Genomic DNA, 22020 nt, shown 5'->3' on the forward strand with positions numbered 1-22020 from the left:
TCAAATTTGTGGCCTCAAGTGATCCTCCCGCCTTGACCCCCCAAATTACTGAGATTACATGTGTGAGCCATTGTGCCTAGCCCTCTGCCAGTCATTCTATGAAAACCTTTTACTTTCCCTACTCTTCTAACTGTTGTTGAAAGATTCTTGGTAATTGTTTGGGGTACAGATTATAAAACTACTTTTTAATTTTTAGGAATAAGAATTTAGAAGATAATTACTGTGAGATTACTGGTGAGTATGACTGGAATAATTTTTTCATCATATATCTTTCTCTTCATCCATATTCCTTGGTAAGTAATATGTATAAGAATCATGAAAAAAGAAGTAGGGAAGTTTGTCATTTACATAAAGTCTTCAATTTAAAATTTTACAGACTCACTACTATTATATTTCTCTCAAACCTGCTAGTCCTCCTCTTTTCCCTATTTTGAACTACCACTCACTCAGTCATTGACTCAAGTCAGGAATCAAGGAGTCATTTTGACCTCTTCCTTTATTCCCCATATCTATTTGGCTCTATTTTCTGCCTATTATGTCTTCTAAATATCTTGCAAATCTGTTACCTGTTTTCTATTCATTCTGCCACTGCTTTAATTCAAGTCCTCATTCCTCATTATTTTTACTTGTGCTATTGTATTTAGTTTCTCATCTTTCCAATTTATTCTCCATAGTTTTAAATCTGATTATATTTTCTCCTGGCTTAAAATGGTTCACTGACACTTTTTTGCTTAGAGCATAAAGCCCACATTCCTTAACAGTGATTTAGAAAGTCCATTATAATTTGGCCTGTCTTCTTCTCCAGGATTATCTCCCACTATGCTCTAGCCCATGATGAATTATTAGCAGTTCCCCATATGGACTTTTTTCCTGCCTGTATGCATTTATGAATGGTATTTTCTCTATCTAAAGTGTTCTTTCTACTCCAATTTGCATGTCACTGTACAGAGGATACAATAATCATTGATCTCTCTGTCATTAAAATAGAACCTTAAAAGTAAATGAAATTTAATACATTCCCAACACAAAGAAGAGATAAATGTTTGAGGTGATAGATATCTCAATTACTTTGATTTGATCATTATGCATTGTATACCAGTATCAAAATATCACATGTGTACCACAAAATATATACAACTATTTTATATTGATAAAACTTTTTAAAAATAATTTTTTAAAAATTAAAAAAAATTTAATTTGTAAGTCCTCATGAAGGGCTTAGTAACTGGTAAATACTTGTAACTGATGAAGAACCTAAGAAAAGGAAAATCAGGCTCTTAGTAATATGTATTTTTTCTGACTACAGTCTTTTTTTCTCAGTAGGGATGAACACATTGCTTTGTGCTCCCATTCAGACTCAGATGCCACAGAAAGAGGTATGAGTTCATGCAACTACCTTCATATTTTAATTTCTCTTGACAGTTAAAATTTAAAAAGCACATGGCATGATTTAGGAGTGACTTAACAAAATGAATCAGCATAGATTAGAAAAGCTTCCTACCTTCCTGGTTAAGTAAGGATAGTTAAATCACTGCCAGTTTAAATAATAGAGAGATATATTATACTAAGACTGTTCAAACTTTAAAGAGCATATGAATCATCTCAGGATTTATTAAAAAACAGATCCTTATCCAGTAGAAATGAAGTAGACCCTGAGAGTCTACGTTTCTAATTATCTCCCGGGTGATACTAGTGCACAGGTCCACAGACCATACTTTTAGTAGCAAGGAGTTAAACCATGTCCTCTCAAAAAAAAAAAAAAAAAAAATCAAGCACAGAGTGTAATATAAGTTAGCCGTCATGCATTTATGCCTTTCTAAGACTTTTTTTTATTTAGGATGAGCATGACCTTCTATCCAATGTAGCAATTAGAATTTTCATTATGGTTACATTTGGAATTGTGTCTTTCATTTTTCAGTCATTTTACTGGGTATGTAATTAATCTTGAATTTGTTTTAACCTTGACTTTTTAATCTGTCCCCAAACCCTAAAAAGTAACTCATTCACAGACTTCAGAAAAAAATTTAATAGCAAATTATGTGCAATATACCACATCATTGATTCAAACAAACCAATGTATCATGAAACCATCACTGAGGATTGATTGTATAGTACATGTTATAAAATGCCTTTTTACAAGTTTACATTTGATCTGATTTATTATATTTTGCTTTCATTATAGTTTTCAATTATAGAACATAACCATGAAAGGATACACAGAAATGACCAGACAGTCATCTTTTCTGATGAAAACCAGATGGACCTGACAGCAAGTCATACTGTGATGATTACCAAAGGCCTTTTAGACAGTACCAAAAGTGAAAAGTCCACCAAAATAGATACTACATCATTTCTAGCTAATTTAAAGCTCCATACTGAGGATTCAAGAATGAAAAAAGAATTAAATTTTTCTACAGATCAAAACACTTCTTCAGAGAAAAAAATAAATTTCAATGACTTCATAAAAAAATTGAAAGCAAGAAAATATAATGCTTCTCCTTCTACAGGGCCTGATAAAGAAAATTGTGAGATACCTATTTATTCCAAAGAATCCAATAGTGCCTCTTCAACACATCAAGTGCATGCAACTCTTACTGTAGATGAGAACAACAGTAATGTAACTAGAATTTTTAGAGAACAAGATGATGGGATGAATTTCACCCAGTGTCATACAGCCAATATTCAGACTTTGGTTCCCACATCCAGTGAGGCCAACTTACACGAATTTAAAGGCAATGATATTACAATTTATGGTAATGACTTTATGGACTTGACAGTTAACCACACTATACAGATTTTGCCCTCAGCAGATAATTTATCTGAAATAGAAAGTCAAACTCAGAATGTCATGATGGATGTCACAACAGGTGACAGAACTCAAGCTCTAGGAGAGAAAACCGCCTTTAAGAATAAACCGAATACTGCTTGTCAAGACCCTTCCTTAAACCCTGAAGACAAAATGCATAGTACCAGAAGTCATATTATGGGGGCGGAAACTCACATGGTCACACAGACTTCTAATCAAGATGCCGGAATATTAGCCATGACCCCAGAATCTAAATGTTCTAGTCCAGCTACTCAAGGTTATAAGACAGTTTTCTATTCTAGTTGTAATGATGCCATGGAACTAACCAAGTGTCTCTCAAGTATGAGAGAGGAGAAGAATTTGCTAAAGCATGACAGTAATTCTAAAATGTATCCCAATCCTAATGCCACCTCTCTTCTCACAGAGAAAACTATTTATTCGGGAGAGGATAACATGGATATTACTAAGAGTCACACTGTTGCAATAGATAATCATATTTTTAAACAAGATCAGACAAATGTACAGATGGCAGCTTCACCAATATCCGAAAAAGAAATGATACTCCAAAATCACATAACCATGTCAGAAGATGGGAAAATGAATGTAAATTGTCACTCAGTTTGTCATATATCTAAGGAAAGATTACAGCAGAGCCTGCAAAATCCTTTATCTATTTCATTGACTAACAAAAAGACTGAACTCTTAGCAGGTGAAGATATGGATTTGACTGAAAGTCATACAAGTAACTTAGGACATCAAGTTGTTTTTGCATCTTATAATTTAGCACCCAAGAATACCAGTAAATCTCATCCTCAAAGCAAAAGCCCTTCAGATGAAGGGGAAAAAATGACCAAAGTGCATATTGAACCATCCCAACAACCAGATATGATATCTAAAAACATCCTAACTGACACCTGGAGCAAAGAAAAAGATCAGGTTTTGAAGATTTCACCCTATCTTGGTAAAGATTCTCCTCAGTCAGCTGACTGTAATCAGGACATAGGAACAAACCGTAATATAGTCTACTGTGGTGAAGGTCTTGATAAACAAGTAGCACTGGGAAATAACAGAAATATACCTTCATGTGAGCAATCTTTGCTTTCTACCACAAAACTATTATTTTCGTCAGAAGGACAATCTGCCATGAAAAATCATAATACTGCTGTTAACAGTCATACAGTGAAATCTGTACTAGGCCAGAGTTCTAAACTGCCTGAGCCACTGGGGAAAAATTTACTTGATCCCACCCCTGATTGTTTTCATGACCAGATTATTTGTTCAGAGGAGGAGCAAAATATGGATTTAACCAAGAGCCACACAGTTGTCATTGGATTTGGTCCTTCTGAAGAACAAGAACTTGGTAAAACTAGTTTAGAACACACTACCCGGCAGCTAACAACAGTCAACAGACAGATAGCTGTAAATGTTGAAAAATGTGATAAAAGTCCTATAGAAAAAACTGGAGTATCTATATCTAATACTCTTATGAATGTGTCAGAGGATGAAAGTGTACAGAAACCTGGATTTCTGAAGAAAAAGCAAAATGTCAAAATTTGTGGAAGGAAAAGTGTTGGTAGACTAAAAATTGATGAGACTATTGTATTTTCAGAGGGTGATAAGAATGATATGGATATCACCAAGAGTTACACAGTGGAAATAAACCATAGACCTTTATTAGAGAAATATGATTCCCATTTGGTGCCTTTGGCAGGAACTTCTAAAACTGTTTTATATACATGTGGGCAGGATGACATGGAGATCACTAGAAGTCACACAACTGCCTTAGAATGTAAAACTGTCTCACCAGATGAAATAATTACTAGGCCTATGGACAAAACTGTAATGTTTGTAAATAATCACGATGAACTGGAAATGACAAAATCCCACACTGTTTTCATTGACTACCAAGCAAAAGAGAGAACTGTGCTTCTAGACAGAGCTAATTTTGAACTATCCCATAGGAAAAGCCTAGGAAAACCAAAAGTGATATCTACTCCTACTGAGGAGAATGTTTTCTTTCCAGAAAATGATGACAGTGACCATCCATCATCAAAAGACAGCCATTTGACATATCTGGAGGAATTCTCTAATACTGGTCCCATAGAGAAAGCTGTAGCATTTATAGCTGATGACATCGAAGTGCCTAAATCAGCCACTTGGAAAAATTTCAAAGATGTAGCAAAACCTGAATGTCTGAATGAACCTCTATCAGGCAAAAGTCAGAGAAGAAAAAGCCTTAGGCTCAAAAATGACAAGACCATTGCATTTTCAGGGAATGACAAAAATGATATAGATATTACCCAGAGTTGTATGGTGGAAATAAATAACAAAAGTGCCATGGAAGAGAGAGAGGACTTACATTTGCTGCCTGTGGCAGGAACTTCTAAAACTGTTTTGTATTCATGTGGGCAGGATGACATGGAGATCACTAGAAGTCACACAACTGCCTTAGAATGTAAAACTGTCTCACCAGATGAAATTACCAGGCCTATGGACAGAACTGTAATGTTTGTAAATAATCACAATGATTTGGAAGTCACCAAGTCCCATACTGTTTTCATTGATTGTCAAGCCGCAGAAAAAATACTTCAAGGGTACCCTAAATTTGGAACAGCAAAAGGAAAAAACTTAGGTGTTCCTTTTCCTATGGATGCGAGCTGTGTTCACGAAAACGCTAAAAAACAAACACTGGCTGTAGAAAACAAAATTATTCTTCACGCTGACCAAAAGCATCATATGATGCCCTTTGTTTCTACTAATAAGTTGTGTGGGGATCAAGGTGAAATAGAAATCATCAAATCCCATAATGCTGCTGTGGATGAAGAGGTCATAGGGAAAATTGTAGACCAGGCCCATATATTGGAAAAATCCAAAATTGAAAGCTGTCACTTCAATAGTACAGATAGAAGGAATGTGGAATTTACAAGCAGTCATACAACTGCTCTTTGGGGATCCTGTGATAATTGTTCCCATTTACCAAATGTTATTCCCTGTACTGATAATTTAGAGAGTAGTATCATGTCCTTATGTGATAAAAATAAGGAGAAAGCCAATAATTGTCCAGTACAAAATGATCTTGCTTATGCAAACAATTTAGCCAGTGAATATTACTTGAAATCTAAGAGACTGCCTCTCTCTGCTCCCTGTTCTTCGTTAGAGAAGGAAGAAGTTATCCAGACCAAAACCAAAAGACAGTTAGATGGTGTCATAACACTACTCAAAGATCAAGATCTAATTAAGGAGCCCCCAAATCTATTAGCTAATCAAACTTTAGTATATAGTCAAGATCTGGAGGAGATGACTAAACTTAATTCAAAACAAATATCTTTTAAGCTTCCAAAAGATCAAATGGAAGCTTTTGTTGATGATGATTGTGTTACTTCTCAGCTTCCTCCCCCAACCCAGCAACCTCCATTGCCTCAAAAAGAACAGAGTAGTGTCAATAAAGATGAAATAATACTGTCTAAAGCTGGAAATAAGAGTTTAAATATAGGAAATTCCTCTGCACCCACACAAGAAAACAAGTCCAAAATGCTCAATAATGAGAAGCAGTTTGCTACAGCCTGTAAAAAGGAACTGAAGGAAAATATACAAACACCTAAATGTAATACAGTTATAGATTTCCACAGTAACTCAGACTTGACTAAGCAAATCATTCCAACCCATGCCAATGCTGGAGAAGCATCAGATCTTGTGATTGCATCTAATGTTCCATGTTTTAGTAGTTTCAACCCAAATCTGAATTATTTGAATGGAAAAACTGAAGAGTTTTTAGATTTTCAAACTGATCATATAGCACCTCCTCCAGAACAATTACTTGAATTAGGAAATAAGGCACACAATGATATGAGTACAGTGCAAGCTACGGAAATACATAATGTTAACATGGTCTCCAGCAATGCTAAAGATAATAGAGACGAAGAAAATAAAAAGTCTCATAATGGAGCTGAAACCACCTCTGTACCATTAAAGGCAGTTGTTAAAGATAAAATGAGGAGATGTTCTTTGGGAATCTTTTTGCCCAGATTGCCAAATAAGAGAAATTGTAGTGTCACTGGTATTGATGACCTGGAGCAGATTTCAGCAGACACAACTGGCTTAAATCAGTTAGAAACTCAGCCAGTTTCTAGCAAGGATTCAAGCATTGAATGTGTTGCAGCTAAACTGAACTTAAGTCCATCTCAATATATAAATGAGGAAAATCTTCCTATGTATCCTGATGAGATTAATTCCTCAGACTCAATTAGCATAGAAACGGAGGAAAAGGCTTTGATTAAGACATACCAAAAAGAGATTTCACCATCTGAAAATAAAATGGAAGAAACATTTAATAGCCAAAAAAGAACCTGGGTACAAGAAGAAGAAGATGATATTCAGAATGAGAAAAAAATCAGAAAAAATGAGATTAAGCTTAGAGAGACTGCACAAGATCAGGAGGTGAGCTTTGTCTTCTTGAAGCAAGGAATGTTCTTTTGTTTTTGTTTTTTTTTTAGTTGTGGGTGTTCTTGAATTTTAATTTTAGCCTTGAGTAAGCAGAAATTTGGTTACTTACAGAGTTGGAGAAATATTCTTATGCAGAACCTTCAGGAATTAATTGACTAACAGCTAGATTTCAAAACAATTTAAAGTGACAAACAGGCACAAAAAAACGAAATGGAAAGTAGTATAAAAATTAACCAATGTTGAAACTGTATAATTCTAACTATTCTGTCACCTATAGTGATTTGTCAATGTTGCTTTGTATATGAGAATCTCTAAGGAGGGTATATGTAATTTGAAAAGTCATTTTCAGTGTTATAAATATTTGGGTAGTTTAGAAAGCCTTTCTATTACGCAAACTGTGTAAAAAAAGTCATGACTGAATTTTCTTGGCTAATGAGGAAATGTAGAAGCTGAGAGTCCATTTCTTTAGTGGCTAGGAGAATACCTAGGTCAAGCCCAGTATCTCAAAGTGAAGTAAGTGAGATTTTGTGTTTATTGAAAGAAGACAGATTTTTTTTTTTTAAGTCGAGAAACACTGATTTGGATAACTTGGGGAGAACAAAACCTGTCACTCAAACTAAGTTTTATAGGTGGGGAAATAATCATTAGAAAGTACCTGATGTTCATAGAAAATAAAGCTTAAACTCTTTTAAGAAATACCTCATAATTAAACATAGAAAATGATTTCAGCACCTCTTATCAGATGATGTCATGAGGAAATGGTTAGTCATAAAGCTTTGAGAAGGTTGTAATAGTAATATAAAATTTAAATCTAACTGAGTAGATTTTATGAAAATTAGTATTCTATTATTTTGTGCATTAGGTATTTATTGAGTGCTATGTCTTAGGCACTGTTTTAGGTCCTGGGGCTGCATCAAATGGGAATGCACAGACAAAAATCTATTCTTATGGAGTTTACATTCTACCATACAGAATATACTGTCTTCAAAAAAAACATATATAGGCCAGGCGTGGTGGCTCACACCTGTAATCCTATGGAATGCCAAGGTGGGAGGATTGTTTAAGGTCAGGAGTTCAACACCAGCCTGAGCAAGAGTGAGACACTGTCTCTATGAAAAATAGAAAAATTAGCTGGGTGGTTGGTCCAAGTGCAGTGGTGTTTACAACTAATTAATCACAACCAGTTACAGATTCCTTTGTTTCTTCTCCACTCCCACTGCTTCACTTGACCAGTAAAAATTAAAAAGTAAAAGAAAAAAAAGAAAAAGAAAAATTAGCTAGGTATGGTGGCATATGCCTGTAGTCCCAGCTACCCAGGAGGCTGAGACAGGAGGATTGATCCCTTGATCCCAGGAGTTGGAGGTTGCAGTGAGCTACGATGACACCACTGCACTCTAGCGAGGGTGACAGTGAGACTCTGTCTCAAAAAAATATATAATTTAATTGTATACTTAAATGGCTGATTATGTTGTGTGTGAATTACACGTGTGTGAATTACACCTGTAATCCCAGCACTTTGGGAAGCAAAAAATATATATATATATGAAAGTATATAAAGGTAGATGAAGATGGCATTTAAAGTTGTAAGATAGGTCAGTTGGTTAAAATGGTAAAAACAGGACCAGATGTTTTATTTGACTTCAGGCAAAGGAGTCTGGGGAGGAAAGTAGGAAAGCCCAGAAAAATGTTTCTTCTCTCGACTCTGGCCAGGGCCACCATGTATAGTCAGTGTTCTAGTCTGGTTTTCTGTAGTGTGGTACCCCTGCTGCTGGTGCCTAGAAGTTGAATAATTGGATAGGTCAACATTTGGTAGCTTATAGGATATGGCTATAACTTAGATACATCTGAGAAATAATTTGCCTACACAGTGTAATGCATAAAGTTATTTTTATATATTTTTAATAAAATTACTTTTAACTCTAATTAAAGGCCTAAGTTGCCTGTTATTTATCTTAATTCTTTACTAAGGTATTTCATGTGAATTGTAGGTAAATTTTACATTAGAAATAGTATTTCTGGCCAGGCACAGTGGCTCACACCTGTAATCCTAGCGTTTTGGGAGGCCAAGGTGGGAAGATCACTTGAGATCAGGAGTGTAAGACCAGCCTGAGCAACATAATGAGACCTCGTCTCTACAAAAAAATAGAAAAATTAGCCAGGTGTGAGGGTGCGTGCCTGTGGTCGCAGCTACTTGTGAGACTGAGGACAGGAGGATTGCTTGAGCACAGGAGTTTGAGGTTGTAGCGAACTATGATGAGCCACTGCACTGTAGCCCGGGCAACGGACTGAGACCCTGTCTCAAAAAAAAAAAAAAAGGTAGTATTTCTGTTAATGTTCAACAAACACTTAGTCATTATAAGTATACAGTGTCATAACTTTATTCTTATGGTGTTCCTTAATTGACAATTTCAGATTTTTGATCACCATACTGAAGGGGATATAGATAAAAATGCTAACAGCGTATTGATAAAAAGCCCGAGCAGGACCCCATCTAGTTGCAGCAGCTCTCTGGATTCGATCAAGGCTGATGGGACCTCTCTGGACTTCAGCAGTAAGATCTTCATGAAAGTTAAATAATAGTAGCCATCTGCTTACTTGACTACTAATAAATGTATTTTATAGTTCAGGAAATATTTGAATGTTGTATATATGCCCTTTTGGAGTTAAGAAAAGTTGATAAGTAAAATAATATTTAGTTTATTTTAGTGAATTGCAAAGTGATATGCTATACAGTAGAGAGATTTCCTCCAGAGGCTTATAATTAGTGGAGAAACATTGAATGGAGCCTTAAAACTGTAATATACTTTGCCCTGCTACATGACTGTCTTACTTGAAAGATCCCAGTTGATGGCTTGAGGATCATGAACCACACAAAAACCTGAAAGATAACGAAAATTAAGTTTACAATTTAGTTTTGACTTGTTCATCATCAGAATTTGCTTTACTTCTAGCATACCGCAATAGTCAAATGGAATCACAGTTTCTCACAGACACTACTTGTGAAGAGAGTTTGAGGGAGGTATGTTAAAAGTATTGCTCATTTCTAATGCAACTAATTTTCTTGTTTTTTAAAAATTTGTTTTAAATTATGAAATATTTCAAATATGCAGAAGACTAGTTTTCTTTGTTAAGGACCTGACAGAGCAATTAATTATATGCAGTAGAAATCATGATTAAAAGACTTTGTTTTAGAAAAAGAGAAGAAAAAAAAAAAGACTATGTTTTAGGTTTTTTAAAACTCTATTGTTATTGAATAACCTTAAGAAGTCATCTTAGATAAAATCTGTTCATGTATAGCCTGAAAATATCTGGATAATCTTTCCGTGAATGTATACAAAGTATTTTAAGCTATTTAGAAACAAATGAGGTGGTTATAGTCAAAGTGAGCCTACCTTGAATGGTCATACAAATTTTTTCTCTTCTCTCAGAAACTCAAAGATGGGCGAATAACAATAAGGGAGTTCTTTATACTTCTTCAGGTCCACATCTTGATACAGAAACCCCGACAGAGCAATCTCCCAGCCAATGTAAGTGCAATTTCTTGGGAATATAGTTATCACAGTTTAAATATATTGTACTTTTTATTAATCTGCGTCAAAGCAAGAATTTATTCAAAAGCAAAACAAGAATCAAAGGAAACAAATTTTCCTATAGAAAATACATATGTGGTTAGCATAAACAAAAAACTAAATGTTAAACATGGGAGACCTCTGTAATCCTAGCACTCTGGGAGGCCAAGGCTGGTGGATCGTTTGAGCTCAGGAGTTCAAGACCAGCCTCAGCAAGAGTGAGACCCCGTCTCTACTAAAAAAAAAAAAAAAAAAAAGAAAAGAAAGAAATTAGCTGGACAACTAAAAATGAATAGAAAAAATTAGCCAGGCATGGTGGCGCATGCCTATAGTCCCAGGTACTTGGGAGACTGATGTAGAAGGATTGCTTGAGCCCAGGAGTTTGAGGTTGCTATGAGCTAGGCTGACACCACGGCATTCTAGCCTGGGCAACAGAGTGAGACTCTGCCCCCCCCCCCAAAAAAAGAGTAAACATGGGAGGCCTGCATGGTGGCTCACACCTATAATCTCAGTGACTCTGGAGGCTGAGGTGGAAGGATCGCTTGAGCCCAGAAGTTTGAGGCTGTAGTGAGCTATGATCATGCTACTATATGACAGGGTGAGACACTGTCTCTAAAAAAAGAAAAAAAAGGGCCAGGCATGGTGGCTCATGCCTGTAATCCTAGCACTCTGGGAGACTGAGGTGGGAAGATCACTTGAGCTCAGGAGTTCGAGACCAGCCTGATCAAGAGCAAGACCCCATCTCTACTGAAAATAGAAAAAATTAGCCAGTCAACTAAAAACAGAAAAAAAATTAGCCAGGTATGGTGGCGTACACATGTAGTCCCAGCTACTCAGGAGGCTGAGGCAGGAGGATTACTTGAGTCCAGGAGTTTGAGGTTGCTGTTATCTAGGTTGACACCATGGCACTCTAGCCCTGGCAACAGAGTGAGACTGTCTCAAAAAAAAAAAGAAAATCCCAAAGTAGGGAAAGGCCAAAAAGATGGATTATATATGGACCATAGGAAATGAAGTTCATAGCTGTGTATATCTGTTTCAGGACTTGAATGACTAAGTTTCTTTTAGGCTGGAGGAATTGGAGAACATCTTCTTGCGGCAGGGGAGAGAGATGTGCACCAGTCCTCACAGACACGTACACAGCACCCATATGTGTGTGCAGTTGCAAAAGCACCAGCAGACAGTGCTGTTGTAGTGGCCATGACTGCCTGCATGCTCAGGGAGTGGCTCAGAACAAAGCACAGTTAACACACCCTCCAGTAAGGTTGAGGAACTATTGCAGGTGTTCCTGCCAGGCCTTAAGTATCCAGGTGCTGATTATGTATAAGCTGGACACTTAATCATGATGATTCAAGAGAGGAGAGTGGCTTGTACACATCGTCCTGAGTTCAACATGCAGCAAATTATTTCACCCACTGTATACAACATCGGCACCTGCATCTAAAATGCGTCCCTAGTGCATGACCCTGATATTCATTGACACTTTTATTCCTGGCAAATCTCCGGGAACATTCTCCTGTGCTTCATTTTATGTTTTATGAAGGTTCATGAGGAAACCTGCCTTTTTTTTTTTAAACTTAGTGTTATAGAAAATTTCAAACATATACAAAAGTAGAGAATAGTTTAATGAGCCCCACTGTATTTATCACCCAACTTCAAAAATTATCAACTCTTGTTTTGCCTCTACTGAATCCACCTTCTCCCCTCTCCCATTATTTTGAAACAATTCCCAGGCATCATCAGTTTGTCTGTAAGTATTTCAATATGTATCCCTAAAAAGATGAAGACTCTTATTTTAAAAACATATCTAATACCATAATCATACCTTAAAATGATTAATTATTCAGTTGGCATTTATATTTCCCTGATTATCTTAAGCATTTTTTTCCAGTTAAATTATAATCCAAATGAGGTTCAAACATTGCAGTTGGTTAAAATCTCTATTATTTTATTTATTTAGAGATAGGGTCTTGCTTTGTCACCCAGACTGGAGTACAATGGCTCAACCATAACTCACTGTAATCTTGAACTCCTGGGCTCAAGTGATCTTCTTGCCTCAGCCTCCTGAGTAGCTAGGACAACAGGTGCATGTCACCATGCCCCAACTAATTTTTTAATTTTTTGGTAGAGACAAGGTCTCGCTGTGTTGCCCTGGCTGGTCTTGAACTCTTGGTCTGAAGATATCCTCCTGCCTCCTCAGCCTTTCAAAGTGCTGGGATTACAAGCGTGAGCCAGTTTACCCTAGTCTTTTAATCTATAAGATCCCTTTTTATCTCTCTTTTTTTTTCTTCTTCCTTTTTTCTTCCTTCCTTCCTTCCTTTTAATGAAGAAACCAGGTTTTTCCTGTAGAGTTTATCACAGTCTGGGTTTTGCTAATTGTGCATACTCAAACATATTTCTCTGTCCCTTGTAATTTTTGTAAATTGTTAGAGATTTGATCAGATTAAGGATTTTTCTTTTTTTTTCCCAAATTTACTTTATAGTTGTACTTCCATCAGATGATAGATAATGTCTGAGGGTGATGTATAGGAGCCATTAATAATCATTATCTAGATCTGTTAATTTATTAGGGGTTATAACATAGTAATATACTACAGATTGACCATCCCTAATACAAAAATTCAGTATCCGAAATGCTCCGAAATCGAAAGCTTTCTGAGTGCTGACATGACACCACAAGTGGAAAAAATTCCATACCTGCCTTCATGTAACAAGTTGCAGTCAAAATGTACTGTGTCCCCTCACCAGCCCCCTGTACCCCCCTCCAACTGACAGGACCTGCAGGTGGGCTGAGGCCTACAGGGGTGAGTGGGCTCAGCAGACAGCAGCACCAGCCTGGGCAGGATGGGATGGGACAAATCCTCAGCCACCTGTGCAGCCCTTGACGGGCACACAAAAATCCAAACACATTGGACACTTTGGCAGCCACTGGCACTGCCATACTTCGAGTGAGCCTTGTTCTTCCAGTGACCCATTCCCGCTGGGGTTTGTAGGAATGTTGAGAAGGCACACAGCTTCCAGGGTAGGCAGGCTTCTCCTCGGGGAAGGACCCATCAGCATTGGCTTGTTTTGAAAAAAATGCAGATGACAGAAGAGAAATTGACAGCCTGCTGGGGCCAGACAGCACATCAGCTAATCGGTTGGGAGGAGGCTTTTCCTGGTCATAGTCACTCATCCCCAGGACCAGTCAAGCAGATCCTCTCAATTCAGAGGGGAGATGGGAACAAGAGGCCAGTGGCATCCTGGGGTCACACAAATGGTGTCCTGGGGCCACACATGTAGTATCCTCAGTTGCAGGGGGCAAGGGAATGTACTGTGAGTCAGGAATGATGGTGATGCCAAACATCTACAAATTGTCCACATGAGTAGCTGAGATAGTGACATCTCTGCTTTATGATGGTTCAGTGTACATAAACTTTGTTTCATGCACAAAATTATTTCAAATATTACATAAAATTAACATCAGGTTATGTGTATAAGGTGTATATGAAACATAAATGAATTTCATGTTTAGTTTTGGATTCCATCCTCAAGATATCTCATTATATATATCCAAATATTCCAACATCTGAAAAAGTCCAAACTCCAAAACACTTCTGCACACAAGCATTTCAGATAAAGAATACTCAACCTGTAATAACTCTTTCTTCTTCATTATTCCTTCATTTATTATATAAACACTTCTATAAAGAGAAATATTCCTTTACCAACTATTTAGTTCCTATAGGGAAGGCACTCAGCCATTTTTCCAAGGAGCCCTGATTTCTTTTAGTGGGAAAATAGTGTTTAGAAAACACAATCAGTGGTCTAGCGTTGCTGTTTCTTTTTGAGCCAGTGCATATAGTTTTGGTTTTTATGGATAATTCTAGCCTTACAAATACTTCTTTTTTGTTTTTGTTTTTGTTTCTGTTTTGTTTTGTTTTTTGAGAGACAGGGTATCACTCTGTTGCCCTGGCTAGAGTACAGTGGTGTCATCATAGCTCACTACAACCTCAAACTCCTGGGCTCAAGTGATCCTCCCACCTCAGCCTCCTGAGTAGCTATGACTACAGGTGCATGCCACTATAACCCAGCTAATTTTTTAAAATTTTTTTGTAGAGAGCTGGTCTCAAACTCCTAACCTTAAGCAATCCTCCCACCTTGGCCTCCCAAAGTGCTAGGATTACAGGCATGAGCCACTGTGCCTGGCCAATAAATACTTTTTAAGAAAGAGAGTCAACTTCAATTATAATTACTTTTAGCACTTTTCTACATTTTCTTAGTGTATCTGCTAGAAGATATGTTAGGGATAGAGATAGAGATTAAAGCCTCATTCAGTTACTTCCTTTTAATTTGTCAACTAAAAGGGGAGAATGAGAGAAATCTAACATTTATTAGATTTCTTTAGCAGGCTCTGGGCTGGGTACCTTTTTGAAAAAACTTTTTCTATGATCTTAAGAGACTGGTCAATATTACGTCCATTTTATAGATGAGGAGTCTGGAGTCCGAAGTTTAGAGTGGTAAAATGTTTTGTGCCGCACTGCTTGTGAATAATGGACAGTTGTAGGGTGTTTTTTTTTGGGTCTTTTTTGTTGTTTTTGGTTTTTTTAAGACAAGGTCTTGCTCTGTTGCCCAGGCTAGAGTGCAGTGGCGTGATCATAGCTCACTGTAGTCTCAAACTCCTGGGGTCCAGCAATCCTTCTGCTTCAGCCTCCTAAGCAGCTGGGACTACAGGTGTATGCCACCACAGCTGGCTGGTTTTTCTGGTTTTTTTTTTTTTAATAGAGAAGGGGTCTTCCTTGTATTTAGGCTGGTCTTGAACTCCTGGCCTTAAGCGACCCTCCTGTAGGATTATGGTTAGAGAATGGGAATAGAAAAATATTGTTTAGGAAACCAACTTTTTTTTTTAATAAAGGGGTACCTGGTAAATTTGAATTTTTAGGTCGTATTGATTTTCTTAAATACTGCATAACTGATTTCAAACCACTTTCAATCCCATGTGAATGGAATGGAATGTTGATGGCATTGATGACACAAGATACAGTTACACTAAACATCTGTGGGGAAATGGACTTTGAAGTCAGACACTTGAATTCAAATTCCATCCTGGGCCAGGCATGGTAGCTCACACCTGTAGTCCCAGTGACTCAGGAGGCTGAAACAAGGGGATTGCTTGAGCCCAGGAGTTCAAGACCAGCCTGGGCAACATAGTGAGACCCTGACTCTAAAAAAAATAATAGGTAAATAAAAAACAAATTCCAATTTGTAGGTTACTGGCTATATGAACTTAATAGAGTATTCAGATGTTTCTTTGTAGAACTTTTTAAAAAACCCACTGTGAAACTTGAATTAGTTCTTGTACATGGCTTTGTCCTCAAGATACCAGTTCTGAGGGACTTATTTATTTATTTTTTCAGTTTGCTATAAACACACCGCCTACTCCAGAAGACCTGATGTTAAGTCAATACATTTATCGACCGAAGATACAGATTTATAGAGAAGATTGTGAAACTCGTTGCCAAAAGATAGAAGAGTAAGAAAGCTTTGATTTTTGTGTGTGTGTGGTTTTTGTTTGTTTGTTTTGTTTGGTGGATCAGTGAGTGAATAGTCTGTGTGGTAAAGTTTTGATTAGAATAACACTGGCATGGGGAAAAGTTGATGGCATTGGGGGAAGGGGGGGCAAGGGCAACATACGTAACCTAAACATCTGTACCCCCATAATATGCTGAAATAAAAAAAAAAAAGTTGATGGCATTAATTGGCAGTGTGATATGAGGGAAAGAGTTTCAGCTTAGTAGTCAGATTGAAGCTCAGGCCTGGCTACAGCACTAGCTGTGTAACCTTGGGTAAGTCTTTTAACTTTCATTTCCAAATCTGTAAAGTGGGGATAAAATCTACTCAGCCAATAGAAATGAACAGTAGAAATAGTGTATATAAAATGTTTTCATACCATTCTTAGCAAAAAATAGGTCATCGATAAAAATAAATAATAATTGTTAGCTTATGATATTATAAATTGCTAGAGAACATCTTCAAAAGAAGATAGTACCCTTTAGGGATTTATACAGGTTGAGTATCCCTGATCTGAAAATTGGAAATCCAGAATGCTTAAGATCTGAAACTTTTTGAGCACTGACATGACGCCACAAGTGGAAAATTCCACACATGAGTACACAGACTTTGTTTCATGGACAAAATTATTTAAAATATAATGTAAAATTAACTTCAGACTATGTGTATAAGGTGTATATGAAACATAAATGAATTTTGTGTTTAGATTTGGGTCCCATCCCCAAGATAACTCATGTATATCCAAATATTCCAACATCTGAAAAAGTCCAAAATCCAAAACACTTCTGGTACCAAGCATTTTGGATGAGGGGTACACAACCTGTATATAGTGCCTGAAATCAGACTGCCCAGGTTTATAATTTTATCACATTTCCCCTTGATTTGCATATATTAAAGAAGATGGTTTTACTTAGAAGATAGCTCATTGCTTTGGTATATGTAAATGCTGCAGACTAATTTACAAATTAGATATATCTTGATTACGTCAGGTAAATCAGGATTTACAACTTAATATTTATGTCATACTTATCTAGGACTATCCAACTAAATTTGAACCAATCTAACAGACAGAAAAGAAATATAATCTTTACGAATTATATAGTTTTAAAAGAAATTTAAGATACTGTTAAATTATAGTACTTAAAATTTGCTTGATTCTGATTTGTTCGTTCAATATATATTTATTGAGCACCTACATGTGCCAGGCACTACACTAAGTACTGGAGTTTATCACTGAACAAGACAGACAAGTTTCTTATCTTCCTGTTGTTTAAAAGAGTTGAGTGTCTCAGGATTTGTCTGAGAATGTTTTATTTTGAATGAAATGTAATCTTGAACTCAATGAGCGTATGTTTAGATGTCCTCTATTTGATTTTGCACCTATGTGCCTTTGTATATCTTCTAACTCTAGTAGAAACGTATTTCCTCCATTTATTAACAAGAGACCAATAATATATGTTGTGTTTACGATAGCTTTGCTACTTTTATAAATGCTATTCTATAGCGGTGAGCTATGACTGAACTTAATTGGGGACTTTTACCTAAAATAATAGCTACAACTTCATAGCAGTTATTATTGACAGGCCTTAAGTGTTCTTTATAAGCAACATGTTTTTATGTTAGAACAAACTAATAACATTGAGATGAGAATTCTGTTAGTAAGAGAAGTTTTTTAATTTATGATATTCTTGAACTGCTGTTCTAGTGAATAGTCGGGCTCGCCATTTGTCTTAAGTGAATTCCCCTCTTTTTATGTAGAAAAAAAGTAGGAACAATTAAATTAAGTATGCCTGTAGATCTGAGCTGGTTTATTCAAGCTGACTTCTGAACCCTGTGCTAATAAACTTTTCTGTATTTTAGATTAAAGCTTTCTGCATTGAACCAAGATAAACTATTGATTGATATAAATAGGAACCTGTGGGAAAAAATGAGACACTGCTCTGATGAAGAGGTACTTTGTCTCATTTTCTGAACAGGAATCAGTATAGACATTTTGAACAATGTTTATGTGAAATAAATAACTATTACTTGATCATTAGTTATGAGTTCATTAACTTATTTCTTAGATGTAATATGCTACTGAGGTCTTATTTAATTATATACAAGTAATTGTTAATATGTAATCTTGTCAAACCTGTGGTGATCAATTTAATATATGAAATATACTTGAAGTTTATTTGAGTTCCTTCCTATGTGCCTTTCACTTAGATTTAGATGAAGAAAAGTTACTTTAATTGATTAAATAGAAGATGACCCATTTCATATGTGCCCTAATATAGTAAAACTAAGAACCTGTCATTTTTTAATTCATAATATGAATAAGTAAATTAAAGGCAGGAATCAAAACTGTAATCATTGGTTCTGTTCTTAAACAATTATATGGAATTAAATTTGCAAATGAGAAGTATCCTACCTTAGGAATCAGAATCTAGGATAGGTAAAGCCTAGCACATGGCAGATCGTTTACCTTTTCTGACTTGTTTGTTTAAGTGCAATGCACTCTTTAACTCTTCCTTACAGCTGAAGGCCTTTGGAATTTACCTTAACAAAATAAAATCACGTTTTACCAAGATGACTAAAGTCTTCACTCACCAAGGAAAAGTGGCTCTGTATGGCAAGCTGGCACAATCAGCTCAGGTAATTTGAGAGACTTAACATCATAGAAAGAAAGAGATATTAAAATTACTTTATAGTGGTTGTGGAATATGAAGAATGTTTCTTAGGAGACATACAAATGAGACTTGGGCAAAAACTTAACAATTGTTTATAAGAGGTGAGGTTCAATTTGTCGAAAGTGGCAAATCCTGGTATCTTGAGTAATACTAAAATATAGTTACCAATACAGGCCTATGTCTCATTTTAAATGTTGTCATCCATTGTACATATTAAAATATATATAAGATTCTAGTCTTCCATTGATAAGGACTACATCATAATATTATCTTCCTCATAGTTCATACGGAGCTGTATATGTGTATGCATATGTTTAAAGTAGTATTTTCCAAAATGATCATCCTTTTAAAAAGGGTCTGCATCATGGTGCACTAGTACTCATGAAAAGGAAAAAGGAAGATAAGAATATTTAAAAAAAAAAGTACATAAAAAAACTTTCCATTGGCAAATAAGTATGGGAAATGTTGCATGCAATATCCCCTTTTGGAGAAATATAGATTTTTTTAAGTCTAGAAACTAAATAGTCTATAATTCCGTTTGACCAGTGTTTGCCATGTTTATTTGATCATAGAAATTTTTTAAGAACTATTTTTAAAAGTAATGAATATTAATATCCTATATTCCATGGGACACATATAGAAATGCTAGAATAAAGGAAGTACAAAAATGAGTTTATATTAATCTGCTTTTTTTTTTTTTTTTTTGAGACAGAGTCTCACTCTGTTGCCCGGAGTAGAGTGCCATGGCGTCAGCCTAGCTCACAGCAACCTAGAACTCCTGGGCTCAAGCAATCCTACTGCCTCAGCCTCCCGAGTAGGTGGGACTACAGACATGTGCCACCATGCCCGGCTAATTTTTTCTATATAGATTTTTAGTTGTCCAAATAATTTCTTTCTATTTTTAGTAGAGACGGGGTCTCGCTCTTGCTCAGGCTGGTCTCAAACTCCTGGGCTCAAGCAATCCTCCTGTCTTTTATTTTTAAGTTCAGACTTGAAGCTATTACCTTCATTTTAAAATTTGCCCATTCATGATTAAGATATAGCAATTTTGTCAGCAATTTGAACCATTTCTAATATTTTAGATGTTTAACTTGACAGTCTATAATATTTTGTGTTTAGAATGAAAAGGAGAAACTTAAGATAAGGATAGATGAGATGGACAACATACTTAAGAAGATCAATAGCTGTCTCACTGAGGTGGAAATAGGTAAAGTATTTTAAATACTTTTCCAAAAGGAATTTTAATTTTATATGCTTTCCTACAGTAGAGATTGTTGGTATCGTTATGTTGAAGACTTCTATCAGCAGCTTTAGACATTAAATTAGAGCAAATTAAAGCCCCTTTATTCAAAGATCACATAATTCCACATAATCATCAAATTTGGTCCCTCTTCGTCCTTAGCTATCTTGACCTCTTTTAGCATTCGACATTGCTAATTGTTCTTTTCTTCCTGAAACTTTCATCTCCTTTAACTTCTATGATATTGCACTGCCTTGACCCTATTCTTTTATCCTGGCTCTTCCTTTCTGCTCCTCTATTGACCTCTCCTTCTCTAACTAACCCCTTGTTGGGGATTTAGATTTTATCATCTGTTCTTTTCTATATTCTCCCCCTAATGCTTTCATCTGCCTTAATTATGCTTATGTGACTGATCCCCAAATTCAGTTAAATTCATCATGTATTTGTTTTTGTTTTGTTTTGAGACAGAGTCTCCTCGCTCCGTTGCCCAGGCTAGAGTACCATGGTGTCAGCCTAGCTCACAGCAACCTCAAACTCCTGGGCTCAAGTAATCCTACTGCCTCAGCCTCCTGAGTAGCTGGGACTACAGGCATGCGTGACCATGCCCAGCTAATTTTTTCTATATTTAGTTGTCCAGCTAATTTCTGTTTTTTTTAGTAGCGATGGGGTCTCGCTCTTGCTCAGGCTGGTCTTGAACTCCTGAGCTCAAAGGATCCACCCGCCTTGGTCTCCCAGAGTGCTAGGATTACAGGCCGTGAGCCACCACACCCGGCCCATGTATTTGTTAAACACATAATACATGACAGATATTGTGCTTTGTATTAGGGAAAAAAATAAAATTAAGATATTTAAGACACATATTTTGTCCTTAAGTAACTTAAAATCATTTTGGATGGGGGTCATTTTTAGCATCTTTTTCTTGAGTTCCAGACTTAGATTTCTAGCTTCCTGCTGAACCTCTATGCAAAAATATCCTTAAGTATCTTCAATTCTGCGAATAGAATGAAATTTATTATCCTCTCCTATCTCCAAAATCAAATTCAAAAACTTATTTTTTCTATGATGTTTCTCATCTCTATTAATGGCTTCACAATTCTGGTATGTTATAAAAGGCTCAAAACTTTCAATGTCTTTGACACTCTTAACAAGTCCTGTCATATCTGCTTCTTTCAGCATCTCTTATATTTTTCCCCCTTCTCATTAAAGCTCACATTAATTCTGAAATGTGCAATTTCAGGTCTTCTAGTTAATCTTTCTACATTCATACCATCATTCTATCTCCTTGGGGTCCAACCTTCACATTGGTGCCAGATTAATAATTATGAAGGACGGTTTTCATAATGTTACTCCTCCGAAAAACTTTTATCTTTCCATTTATAACAAAATAAAGTCCAAACTCCTGAGCTTCACATTTAACGTTCTCTACAATCATATTCAGATCTTCCTTTCTTACATGACTTGCTAATACTCCCTTATATATCTTAAATTCCAACCAAATCTTGCCATTTCTATGCAGTTCTGCCACTTTTATCTTTGCTAATTCATTCTTCTTCTGTTTTCCACCAAAGGAAGTAGTCTCTATATTCCTCGAGCTCCCACAGCTATTTTGTTAGTACTTCTTATATAGTGCCCATCATGTCTATTCATATTGTAGTTATTTTGTACAGTTTATCTTCCTAATTAAATTATAAGCTCCATGGAGGCAAAGATCAGCTCTTACTTTTCTCCATATTTTTCAAAGTC

The 22020-nt window shown here is 36.2% G+C and overlaps 1 protein-coding gene across 1 annotated transcript in view; it reads left to right on the forward strand.

Moving 5' to 3' along the window:
• The window catches only part of CASC5 (cancer susceptibility candidate 5), a 48855-nt gene that overhangs the window by 18083 nt on the left and 8752 nt on the right, over positions 1-22020 (forward strand). The window contains 10 exon segments of the mRNA XM_012649225.1: positions 170-234; positions 1324-1376; positions 2183-7243; positions 9662-9800; positions 10201-10268; positions 10678-10776; positions 16212-16327; positions 18226-18316; positions 18886-19002; positions 20157-20244. Of these exon segments, the coding sequence (XP_012504679.1) occupies positions 170-234; positions 1324-1376; positions 2183-7243; positions 9662-9800; positions 10201-10268; positions 10678-10776; positions 16212-16327; positions 18226-18316; positions 18886-19002; positions 20157-20244 (5897 nt within the window).

This window comes from Propithecus coquereli, unplaced genomic scaffold, assembly GCF_000956105.1.
Source record: "Propithecus coquereli isolate 6110/MARCELLA unplaced genomic scaffold, Pcoq_1.0 Scaffold3, whole genome shotgun sequence".
Lineage (NCBI taxonomy): Eukaryota > Metazoa > Chordata > Mammalia > Primates > Indriidae > Propithecus > Propithecus coquereli.